Consider the following 12,890-nt stretch of genomic DNA (forward strand, 5'->3'; position numbering starts at 1 on the left):
CTTATTTTAAGAAAAAATGACTTATCCAGATTTAGATTTTTCCCAGTGCAGAACGCCAGTTAACATGGTTTAATTAGCTAATATGCTACCTGTAGCAACAATGGTTAGCTTACTAATTCAGGTGTTTTTATTCATCTTTCCTAACATTTTCTCTGAACTCTTTGTATAGCCCTGCTTTAGTTTCTCTTTCTAAACGCAGAACTTATGGCCTTCTCCGACCAGAACACCTTATCTGCTGTGTTTCTGATTGATGGTTTTGGTCTTTTTGTTCATATTCAGCTCAGATCCACATTTTCCATGGTGGTCTGAATGGATGAATTCTGATATTTTTACCTAAAAATGAAGATTTAAGTTTGGGGGTCTCCTTTCTCAGTTCTTAATGGTAAATAAGCAGAAGTTAGGTTGTTCAATAATGTGATAATCTTTCATGTTATGTTTCCTTGCTTAGGACGACATGATGGAAGACACACCCCTGTCCATGTACAACTACTAATAGGATGTTGGAGTCGGACCGGAGCGTTCTCGACCCTTCAGTCCAGTCCAGCTGTGGTCGTTGAACCAGATCTCCATAATAGGCACCAAACAGAAACCTCCCTGGGTAGGTTTAGGCACACGCCTGGGATGTTTCTACTCAACCAGATTATTCGGACATTCTGTGGGAAAGGACCTTATTTCAATTGAAGTGGACAATGATGACAAAAGTCCAGGAGGAAACCCTTCGGAAACTGTCTGTTTCAGTGTTTGATTTTAAACTAGGGAAAAGCCTCTTTTCACTGCTGTACATATAAAGTTTGAAGTTGTAAATATTGTTGTTGCTCTTTTAAATGGTTCACAGCGGATAAAGTAGAGGGAAGCAGCTTTTGGTTTGCATCAGTCAATGACGGTAAGATCCAGGCGGTAGAGACGACTCAACTGAAAAAGAAAGCCGGGAGGAAAGAAAGATTATTTTGTTAAGAAATTTTGCACTTTACTTTTCATACGTAAAAGATGGGAGACAATTAAGGGAATCAAGATTCTTTGAAAGTTGGAAATAATTTTACAAATAGATGGTCCACATCTTGTTAGTGCTTTTAAGTGTTAGTGCATCTAGTCAGTAAAGAACTGCAGGCACAGCAGGAAATGTTATTAACAGTGTTAAAGGTTGTTTTCCTCAGGCCTGTAGTCCAGCTATGAGTGCCTTACAACGGTAAATAAACAGAATTTATTCATTTTTCATTTTATTTGCTGGATGAACAAAGATTTACTTTTAGTGATTAGTATTTCAACACTCATTCAATGCAATAAGGTTTTGTTGGAGTTTACTTTGGTAGCCGGTGTTTGGTCAGACCAGCATACGCAGAGTCAAAACCTGCTCATCCCTTTAGTTTTCTGCAAAAAAACATATTTTAAACTACCTCAGCGGGCATGTGTCCCTTTGGTCATGTACAAAAAAACAATTTAATTACTTTCCCTTGGGTATTTTTTTAAGCGTATGGCGATCTGACCTTAAATTGTTTTTTGTACATGACTAAAGGAATACACGTTCGCTGAGGTAGTTTAAAGTGTATTTTTCATACAAAACTAAAGGGATAAATGCAAATTGACTTGCGCATGCATATTGTCTATGGGTATGCTGGTCTGATGGTGTATGCTGGTCTGCCAGAACACCGGCCTTTATTCAGTACAAATGGGGGAAAAAGGTTGGATAATGGCTTTTACATTAAATGTTAGCATTGTAAATAGCATGCATGCTAAAACTGACGTAGAGCAAAAAGTCTCAATTAAAATTTACAACAAATTTATATAAAAAGAAGAGATGATCACATAATTGGCATTCTTTTTAAATTCAGAGGTATTTTTTCCTCTTTTTTTATTTATGTTTTTTTACTTTGCGTTAGCCTCACCTTCTACTAAACATGCAGAACCAAAAGTTTTTAAAATGCATAAATGTTCTGGTTTTGCTTTCTGTTTGTATAACAGCTGTATTTTACATCATTATTCCTAAATTATTGTAGACATTACAGTCGTATAGTGAAACTTCACAGAAAGTAATTGAAGGCTCAGATTTTTCTGTGCTGTACTTGGTAGTGCAGTGCTGCTCCACCCCCACCTATTGCTGAACAGGGCCAGTCGGTTCTCTAAAAGAACGCTGAGATGAAAAAGAAACTTGGAGATATTTCTCCACACTGCAATCCCTTACAAAGGTTGAGCTTAGCTTTAATGTTAACAGACGCACGCTTTTTGGAATCCATTCATCACGTTCTTGTCAAACAGCAAATGCAGCATCACAAAAACCTCTTGTTTGAATGAAAATAATTTTAAAATGAAATTTTGTGAGGACTTGTAGGTCTGCACATAAAAAGGTAATGGATAACAGTGTGAAGATTTAACTTTCTGATTTAAATTAAAATACTTGGATGTTGTTAGAATTGGTTTTGAATTTAGGTGTGAAATATGAGACTGTTTTTGCTCCAAGTTAACTTTGTTAAAAAAGTCAAACTACTTCCTGTCTAGTGGAAATAGGGCTGGACAATTAATTGTATTTGCAATATAATCGCAATTTAGCAAACTGCGATTTTCAAATTGCAGACATGCTCAATTTAAGTCACATTGAAATGAACAAGAGTAGGACACGAATGTCTTTCTGCAGCTCTTTAGGAGGCAGAAATATGCTTAAAGCAGGTTTGTTGCCACACAGAAGGGACGGGGATTCCATGCATGAAGTAGAAGTAAGAACTTTTCATGCAACGGTTACAGAAAAGTCCTGCAACAATGGACTGTCAATGAGAAACGGAATCCCTGGAGTAAAACATCTACATCACAATAAAATCACAGTATTGGTTGAAAGTAATCACAATTTAGATTTTTGGCAAAATTGTTCAGCCGCAGTTTGAATTCAGTTGGTATCATGGTATCGTGGAATCACTGATTGGATTAAAATCAAATAAATGTTGACATTTACATGTCCCTGATGTTCCGGATACTTCTAACTTTATTTGAAAAATGTTACATCTTTCATGTTGGTTATGAAATCCACTGTTTGACTTTGCTGCGGTTCTTTAAAGCTCCCAGAAAATAATTCATCAATTATTTTCATTAGATTGCGTAAGCTTATTTAGGTTTTTATGCTCCATTTCTCTCAACATCACATCTGTTGAATGAATTGCTGACATTTGTAAATTATTGACCGCTATTTTACAAATAAAGGTGTTTTGAATTCCTCCTCAACGCTTCTTTCTCTTCCTTGTCAGATATCACATATAAACAACCTGTGATTTGAGCAGCACCAAGAAAAACAGTAAGAAAAAGTAAATTCATACATTCCAGAAAACAAAGGTTTAGCTGTTTTTCTCTAAAACAAGACTTTTAAATACATAATTTACATATTTCATAAAATATGTATAGATTTCCTCTGCAATAAAAGGGCAGATTAACATAAAATGGTTTTATTTATAGGCAGTCATTGAGCTTAACAAATATTTATTACTTTTTTAAGGATTGTTCTAAAATAAATAACTGACGGTGTTTACAGTTCTGATCAGATTTATCGGGTCCCTTGGTCAAGATGTTTAGGAGGCCTTAAAATAAAACCACCTTTTATAGTTGAAGGATCATTATATACAGAAAATAAAAAAAACATTGTTTTGCAATAATGTCAACGTTGGCACTTTATTTTATTACCAGTACACTTCTGCCTATAGGAGAGGCCTTATATGCCCGTCCTACATTTTACCAGAAGACCTTTCATTAATCCTTTTGCAACGTATCCATAGATCATCCAGAATCTTCAGCTCCACATCTTTTCTGTTTGATTTACATCTGGGGTCAAAGGTGGCGATGGATCCAGGGAGCGATATCTGCTCGTCTGTTCTATGATTTTGCTCATTACTTTTTGTGATGGTTTGTTTTAGTTAGTCGGAACCCATCAGTTCTTGGTTTGTTTTTGCTGTCCAATCATTTCCATAGATTGTATAATGTAGAAAGTTTTCCAGAGCCACTGGAAGAGAAGCAGGCTTAGACTGAAAGTCACAAATCAGGATGTTTTAGAAAATCAGACAAACTCAGAAATAATTGGCTTAAAGAAAAAGGAAAATTCAAACCGATTGTTTTGGAAACGGATATTGATGCAACTGGTGATCTGTGGGAAAAAATATGACTAAATGTTTTTATTAAATTTCATAATTGAAATAAATGTGCATACATCTTAGGCTGGATCATTGTAAACTTTGCTTTAAGTTAATGACTAAAATTTGAGCTGCTTTGATATTTGTTCCCTTCTTTAAACATCTTAGCCTTCTTTGTAAATCTTTAAGAGAAATGTTTAATTCTGTATTGTTCTTCTAAAAAGTCCTAAGAAATTATCATAGAGGAATTCCAGGAAGTGCTTGAACCTCAAACCCTGCAGCATATAGGAAAAAAAAAATTAAAAATCTCCCCGTCAGCAACAAAATATGGAAGTCATGAAGAAAAGTTTAACAGCCTGATGATCCATCCGGCCTGATTTACATCAGACATGACAACAAGGATAGATCGTCTGTCTTGTTTGGGAGCGCGGTGGAGGACTTGACTCCATAATGTCCATAATGGTTTTTGATTTCTCTCCGCCTCCATTTCTGACAGTTTAAAAGGAGCCAAAAAGCATCTCTCAGGATTCCTTCTCCACGAGGAGAAGAAGCCCATTAAACATCCATTACTCTGCCACACCGGGTCGTCCATGATTGCAAACTTTGAGTCTCTGATCAGCTGCTGCGTGAAGATGAATATTAACACATTACATGTGATGATTAGTGAATATTACTCTGAGTCTTTTCTATCGGGGCAATTAAAGACTTTAGCTTGGAGCCCTCTACAATCCTTTCTTTGAAATTTCCCTCCCATCTTACGACGGCGTATTAGGAAAAAAAAAAATTGGAATTTAAATTTTTGAGGTTAAAGTAGCATATTTACGAGAATAAACACGCAAATTTATGAGACGATAAACATGCAAATTTAGAAGGAAACAAGTAGCAAATGTATAGGAATAAAAAGGCAGATTTACATGAAAGAACATGCACATTTACGAGATATTAAAGATGCTAATTTAGAAGGAAAAAGTAGAAAATCTACAAGACTAAAATCTCAAATTTAAAAGAAAAAAACTTGCATATTTAAGATATTCTAAGCATGCAAATTTAGAAGAAAAATTTAGCAAATTTTAAAGATTACAAGCATCCAAATTTATGGTATCGTTAATTTTTACTTTATAAACTTCCATGAGGCCATTGCACCGTCTTATTCCATCGCTAAAGCTGCCCATTCATGATGTATTTGCATGTGCTTTATGTAGCACTTTATTCTGTAAATGTATTTTTAAATCTTGCAAATTTGCTGTTTTTCTCCTAAATTCATGTTTCTTTCTTATTTTGCTAATTTTTCTCTTATATTTGTCTATTTCAATTTTGTAAATTTGTGTTTTTTTACGCTCAGCTTGCATGTATATTCTTGTAAATATGCCACTGTAAACTCAAAAAATGTAAGTCCCATATTTTTTTTTTCCATCTTTGAATGGTCCTAATACACCATCGTTCCATCCCACTATGGATCCCACGGTTTCTTTCACCACATCAAAGCGCCACCTCTCCCCCCTCCCAACAGGCTATAATCAGAACTCTCCTTTAGTCATCTCTTGCCTAAAAATCAAACATTGAGGTTTAGCAATTAGCCTGTCGCTCTGTAAGAAGCTGTGATTTATAGTCCGCTCTGCCTGTGAGCTGAAGCCATGGCAGCTGTGACAACAGTTTAATTTGGGTGGCTTTCATTGCAACGTTTCATAGCTTGTAAAGAGAACCCCCCCGTATTCCTGGCTTTATCGCTAACCGTTTTAAAACAAGCGGATGGCCAGCTTGATCAAAGACATCTGCAAACAGCTGCCAGCCGCCTGCGTTTGTTCCCACAGCTCCATGTTCACTGGAACAAGTCCCAACACGACTTTAAACTGTTATTCATGAGGAATCGTTTGCTGAAGATCAGTTTATGTTCATGATCTAAAATAAAAAATAATCTTCCATTGTGAGCTCTGTCTTACCACTTCTGGCAACAAAAAAACAGATTTCTGAAAATAATATATTTTTCTTTTTTACAAAATTCAAAAGTTTACAAACAAAACATCCAAATGTTCCTTCCAGGATTCTTCTGTTAAGTTTTATCCCTTTTTTAATGGAACCTACTGCATAAAAGCATTTACTCATCACCATGCTGCCACCACCATGCTTGACTCTGTGGATATTGCAGTCAAAGGGATAATCTTCCTGCTTTCATGGGGGCCGCAGCAGCAGTGAACATTGCTTGCTTTAACTTTCCCGCTTACACTCCTGTTTTCACTGCTTCCAAGTAGATAACGCATTTCTTTTTATCACTTTTATTTCCCAGAATGATAATTTAAAGGTCTTGAAGACCAAAGTCAGGCTCTGATGCTGGGTTATCGTCCTCATCGTCAAGAAGATCGTTGGCGTCGTCCTCCGGAGCAGCGAGGTCACTCGGTGTGGACGTATCCCTTGGAGGTGTCAGTCGGTGGGGAGCTGGCGGTAAACAGAGAGAGATGTTCGTTTGTGAATGAAAGTTAGCAGATATCCCTTTGCTGTGCCGTCAGGTGGGATTGAGGTTGGAAAACTTTCAGATCTGCGTTTTCCTCGCTAGTGACTGCATTTTTTTATCCACCTCTGTGTGCGTAAGAATCCTTGAGTGCCAGTGAAAATAACTCGGCCTTAAAAGGACCTGATTGCAGTGGGAAACAATCAGGCGTAGATTGTAATCTCTTCCTGGATCTGTTCTCAGGGGTGAGCAGAGTTTCAGGAACTTAACAGTCCGAAGAAAAGACTGTTAGCTTCAGAGCTGCAGGAAAACAGCGGGACCACTGATGTCCATCTGCTGCTGTACGTCATTTAGTTTGGATTGTTCCACTCTAAACAAACGCAACATAAAAACATCTTTCAAGCTGTGCAGTTTATTTTTATAATTATTTTAGTAGCAGACTGATCGATTTCTTTGTTTAAATCTGAGGTGAGAAAACAGAAAACCAAAGCATGAGAATAACTTCCTGTGGTTTCCTGACATTAACAATACGACCAGCATATTGAGATGTTAAAAAAATAAAACGGTCTATTACTGAAGATGAAAGTGAAACCTGACAAACAATGCTGCCTGCTCCTCTGGGCGAGTCAGAGCTGATGGATCAATTGGGAAGGTAAGGGCCAGGTGGTGCGGGGGCGGAGCTACATGTCCAGTCTTGCTGAAAAGTCATCATCCGACTGAGCTGCTCTGCACAATCTTCTCCTGTTTCTGTCTCATTCTGAAAACCTGTTTATTAGCAGGAACAGGAAGACGCCTAAACTGTCTGGCTCAGCCGGGGAAACCTGGGCTCTCCTGCGTTTCGATATTTGAGTTTTAACCGACATAAAGAAGTGCATAACAAGGAGGTGGAAAGACTGCAGACGTTTAGCATCTAAAAATACCTACATGAATTCAAGTCTGAAAGAAAATCCAACAAAATGAATCACTTCTAGTATTCAACCACCCAGAAAACAGTTATTCTGGGTTTAGTTTAGAGTTGATAAAAATCCTGCAGTTGTATTAAAAAAGAATCATTAGAGAAAAGAAGAGAAAAAAGTGGGATGTTTAGAGAGACATCTGGAATAATTAAGCAGCGTTTCTATAGGTTTATGAAGCTTGAACTGAAACATCTGTAAGATAATAATTAGATTTAAGGCTTACTGTGTATGCGTCTCATTAAAACGTAAAACTCCTGATGCTCAATACTTTGGTTATGTGAGTTAAATTGTTATAATGTGGTTAAGTGTTTCTTTGTTCTGGTATGCAAAGAGAATAAACTGACTTAAATGCATCTTGGCTGGAGGTTTCTTCCTGTTAAAAGGGAGTTTTTCCTCTCCACTGTCGCTACAAGCATGCTTAGTGTGAGGGATTGCTGAAGAGTCAATGAGTCGATGCAATCAGCTGGTTTTCCTTAGATATAAAACTTTGAATCAATCTGACTGGATGATCTGGTTGAACTGTAAAGAGACCTGAGATGACATGATGTGAATTGGAGCTATAGAAATAAACTGAATAGAATTGAATGTTATGGACCTGTAGATGTGTCGCTCTGTCAACATGTCTTTGTCATTCAGACTGTGTAGAACTTTAGATCCTGAGGAATTCATTCGGTCCTTTGACTGAGGCGCCGTTTTGACATTTAGGAATTTTCAAGTCACCTTACCCACCTGCATACTTCCTGGAAAGTAGCCAATCACAGGCGGGTTGCTTTGTGTGGCGGTTAACGCCGTCAGAGTGACAAACGTTGACATGAGCGAGCAGAAACAGATCCACAAGCAAAGAGGAGAAGGGAGGCTGCGAACGCGTGGAAATCAAAACATTCGTGTGTGTGTGAGATATTGGGGCCCTGAGGTTCTCTATTTGCACACGTAACATGTTAAACAAGAGCGTGAGGAGCAGCTTATAGGCGTCCGTATGAAGTAACGCTGCTCGAAGGAGTATTTATTGTGTGTTTGGACTTTTGGTAGAAAACTGATGCCATACTTTTGCCCCTAGATGTAAAACATTCTAGGGAAAAAAAGAGACTAAAATGTCCGCTGAACAGTAAAAAAAATAAAATGGTGGCAGTATCATAATGTGGGTATTCATTTCTCCAGCAGCTTATTAGCTGATGGGTGAATGTGAATGCAGAGAATTAGTCGATTGTTTTTGTGTTTCAATAAAATACAGTGGAGTAAAGAAAATCTAATAGCTTCCAGCAGAGTGAACTCTGTAGTTTTGTTCATTCCTACCCGGGTCCTCCTCCTCCAGCCAGGACAGATCATCAGAGCTGATCTCTGCCAGACTCAGCGTTGGGCTGGAACTCTCAGAGTCCGAATCTTCCTCATGGCCTCTAAACTGTCTGCTCCTGCTGGAAGGAGCCAGGAATGGCGAGTCCTCTGAAAACCAATGAGAAATGCTCTTACAGCTTCCTCCTGCTGAGGGAAGGAGAACCAGAGAAGAGAAGTGTACCTAATGTCAGCTCTGATACCAAAAGCTGCGATCCGTGTCCTCTGGGATTCAGACTCTTCACCTCCTTCTGCAGGTCTGACAAGGTTGTTCTGTGGCGAGGGATACGGTGCAGCCCATGACACAAAATAAAAAGATGTAACATGTACAAACAAAGCAAAAAGATAATCAGCAGAGATTGTTTCCATTTTTATCTTAATTTCAGTGCCTTTTTTGACAATTGCACATCAATTGCACTTAAAGCAGGTCTCATACCTCATCTGATAGAATTTGGTTGGAATGCCATGCAAGTTGCGGAGAGTCTTCAACTGATATCTGCTGTGTCTTCTAAAGCTTCCTGTCAGATCCTCCAACATCTGTCAACAACAACAACAACAAAACAAACAGCAGAGGATTAGAGGCAATGCAACAAAAGGCCTGAAGCAGACAGGGAGGTGAGTGTTTACCTGACAGCTGTGTTCACATTGTCTTTTCATCTTCTCTGCCTCCATCTGCTGGAGGCGCATGTCCGCCTCTGTTCCCCCTTGAAACAGAGAGGAGAGATGTGAGCGGTGGTTTCCTGTCTGAATGTACGGAAGCAGAGCGCTGCTGGAACTAGAAACTCACTCAGCTGCGTTTTCAGCCTGTCCAGATCTATCCGCAGGAAATCCACCTCATCACGCTGGAGCCTGGAGCTCCAACTAAGGGATCAGAAAACATGTTGCATCACTGGCAGGACAAGGATGAACACATTATCTGATGATACAGCAGCTCTATGGAGCAGATTTTTATCACTTTATTGCTAAATGCAAAGAACATTTTTTTGGAAATGGAAATTTTAAAAAGAAAAAATAAAACCAAGAAATTACTTTCAAAAACTTCTGTATCAAAAAAGATTTTCATTTTTCAAATGTTATTTTTTTTATTTTATCAAATTTCTTATTTATATAATTTAAGTTTTATGGATTGCATTCTTTTCTAATTGGGTTTTGCAGATCAGATTCTCTTTACTTCATCTTGAGTGAGGAGCAAAGAAACATTCCTATTGGTCTGCATGGAGCTTAGCAGCAATATGTTTATTGGTCAATGGGTTCCTATTGGGCTTGAAATAAAGAGAATAATGTGTAGAACAGAATTTGAAAAGACTGCAATTTGTCCACAACAACAACTTGACAAATCTATTAAAGATTTACAATAAAAATTAAGATTGAAAATTTTAAATCCGAACAGAATTTTATATACCGGTATATATAGTACTATGAGAAAACAGCAAAGTTACTCTCAAAACCTCTCCTTTCCCTGTTCATTTGTTTATTGAAAAGGATTAAAACACAGTCTGCTTCACCCACAAAATGAGCTATACTCTTGGTTTAACATTAATAATAAAAAAAGGTCTTTAAACAAAAACAAAAGCTGGAGAAACATAGAAACAGAAACAAACATATATATTACGGTATATTATATATATTTTTAAGTGAAACATGATGGCTTTACCAGGGAATCTTTTTAAAGATCTCTCTGGGTTCTGAAAATAGGGAAGTCATATTTAAAAGTCGAATCATTCTGGCTTAAACATGTATATAAATGTAATCTTTATCTCTTTATTGAAATCAGAATCCTTTCCTTTCCCATTGAGTTGCGTCCCAGTGTTCACGGGGATGGACGTCTGTGTCTTCGGCAGGCGTAACGCTAACAGAACTGGTAGCGTTGCGAGGCAAGGGCTCAAACATGTACGGCTGGAAGCCTTCTACACCAAACCAAGCTTCTGCCGCCCTGGCGTCCTCTTCCACAATAACTTCGTCCCCGCTTTCCTCCTCTAAATAAAAAATGGATGACGGAGGAGACTCATCCACGACCTCCGACACTAAACTCTCCTCCTCTTGCATGTTTCCGCTGTCCATAGCGTTCCTTGACAGCATTGTTTCTTTTTTTTTATATTAATATATGTTTAAGTTTTCAAAGTGCAACATACAAAAATCACACATGCGAGTATAAAGCATACATATCTATCTATGAAGGCAGGGGTGGCATGCTAAGAAACTGGGCGGCTGTCGGGGTCAGTCTTAGACTGAGAAATATGGTCCAGAATTGGCTGCCAGATACTACAGGAGCCCTTAACATCGTACCGCAGTTTTTCCAAATGAAGAATCTCAGTAAAATCGCTTATCCACATTTTAAACCGAGGAACCTTGTCAGTTTTCCACAATCTTCATATTACTTTCTTAGCTATTTTCATTCCATAAAACACAATCGTTTGTATAGAAATGCTGCAGTTCCTCAGTGAGGGAGAGTATCCATACAATATAATTTGGGGGTCGGAATCAAGGTACATTTATACACTTCAGAGAACCGTTTGAAAATGTTGCACCAAAAATGAAAGAGCTTGGAGCACGACCAGAACAGATGAGTCAACGAGCCATCGGCGGATTTACATCCATCACATTTTGGGGATATTAATGGGAATATTTTGTGCAATTTTGTTTTTGAATAGTGGAGCCTGTGAAACACCTTGAACTGAATTAACTGGTGCTTTACATTAATAGAGCATGATCCAATCCTCCCAGACCTCACTCAGAATCTGCAAGCCCAGCTCCTCCTCCCATGCAGCCTTCAGAGAGTCTGTGGCAGAATTGATTCCCTCTGCAAAGATGCCGACAAAGCTTGATTTTTTTTTTTTTTCTTTATTCTGGGGAGCCCAACAGCATTCTGCCTAACTTATTTTCTTCTGGGAGAGATACGAAGTTCGGGTTGTTAATTTGAACATAATTTCTTATTTACAGATACCTGAAAACATTTGTGTCCAGAAGAGAGAAGCGGTCCCTCAGCCTTACAAATGAAGCCGATGTACAAATCTTTGATTGTAGTTAGGCCTTTTAGCCTCCAATTTTTAAATGATATATCTGATAGTGATGGGGGGAAAGTATGGTTGTGGTAAATTGGCGCATGAACTGAGGTATCTGGTATGTCACAGTAGACCTTCATTTGGTTCCATATCTTTAAACAGTTTAAAACAATCAAATTATTGACTCCAGTACTTCTGGGGGAAATTGGTGCTGAGAAAAGGAGTATCTGAAGGGAACCGTTTCCAACAGTGCTTCTTTCGATAGCCACCCAAGGAGGTGGATTTGCAGAGAGTTGTTGAGCATCACCCTCCTGCCAGTAGACCAAGGCCTTGCATTCGCTGCACAATAGTAATGTTGAAAGCATGGTAATCCTAATCCCCCCTTGTCTCTTTGTTTATGTAAATTTGCTTTTGATATGCTATGGGTTTTAAAATCCAAAATTATAGAGTCCAGTGATTTAAAAAAGGCCCTTGTTAAAAAAAAAATATGTAGGCTCTGAAAAAGGTACAAAAATTTAGGAAAAGACACAATTTTAATGGCGTTAATGCGGTCCATCACTGAGAGTGGGAGCGTTCTCCATTTCTCAACATCTTTCTGAAGATTGTCAACTTTTACTAAAACTTTCAGTTTGAAAATTTGTTTTGGGTCTTTTTGCAAAATAACTCCAAGATATTTCAGTTTGTCGGTTATCTTAAATAAAAGATTATCTAAGAATTCAGTAGGGAGGCTTGCACCCAGTGGCTTAAATTCAGACTTTTGCCAATTACTAGCATTACCTGAAGTGTCACCAGATGACTGAATAAGATCTAGAAGAATTGGTACCGACTGCTCAGGATGTGATTCAAAGACCAGAACATCATTGGCATACACTGTCGTTTCTAAATCAGCTATTTAGTGCTACTTGGTCCAAAGGCAGGCTGCTCAGTGACGCAGTGGGTAGCACTGCTGCCTTGCAGCAAAAGGGTTCCGGGTGACTGTTAGGTTCATTGGCTTCTCTAAATTCCCCTTAGGTGTGAGTGTGAATGAATGATTGTTTGTCTCTGTGTTTCCCTG

The 12,890-nt window shown here is 38.2% G+C and overlaps 2 protein-coding genes across 2 annotated transcripts in view; one reads left to right on the forward strand and one right to left on the reverse strand.

The window, feature by feature from the left end:
• LOC107096361 (cell wall integrity and stress response component 4-like) overlaps positions 1 to 1,243 on the forward strand; it is a 22,027-nt gene extending 20,784 nt beyond the window's left edge. The window contains exon 4 of the mRNA XM_015392975.1: positions 449 to 1,243. Coding sequence (XP_015248461.1) covers positions 449 to 493 — 45 coding nt within the window. The 3' untranslated portion in view covers positions 494 to 1,243. The remainder of the gene's footprint in view (positions 1 to 448) is intronic.
• Positions 1,244 to 3,506: 2,263 nt separating this feature from the next.
• LOC107096358 overlaps positions 3,507 to 12,890 on the reverse strand; it is an 11,549-nt gene continuing 2,165 nt past the window's right edge. Inside the window, exons 5-10 of the mRNA XM_015392972.1 lie at positions 9,622 to 9,695; positions 9,462 to 9,538; positions 9,271 to 9,371; positions 9,019 to 9,107; positions 8,799 to 8,945; positions 3,507 to 6,536 (exon numbers count right to left, since the gene is read on the reverse strand). Coding sequence (XP_015248458.1) covers positions 6,397 to 6,536; positions 8,799 to 8,945; positions 9,019 to 9,107; positions 9,271 to 9,371; positions 9,462 to 9,538; positions 9,622 to 9,695 — 628 coding nt within the window. The 3' untranslated portion in view covers positions 3,507 to 6,396. The remainder of the gene's footprint in view (positions 6,537 to 8,798; positions 8,946 to 9,018; positions 9,108 to 9,270; positions 9,372 to 9,461; positions 9,539 to 9,621; positions 9,696 to 12,890) is intronic.

The sequence above is a fragment of the Cyprinodon variegatus genome, unplaced genomic scaffold, assembly GCF_000732505.1.
Source record: "Cyprinodon variegatus isolate N-32 unplaced genomic scaffold, C_variegatus-1.0 Scaffold618, whole genome shotgun sequence".
NCBI classification, from domain to species: domain Eukaryota; kingdom Metazoa; phylum Chordata; class Actinopteri; order Cyprinodontiformes; family Cyprinodontidae; genus Cyprinodon; species Cyprinodon variegatus.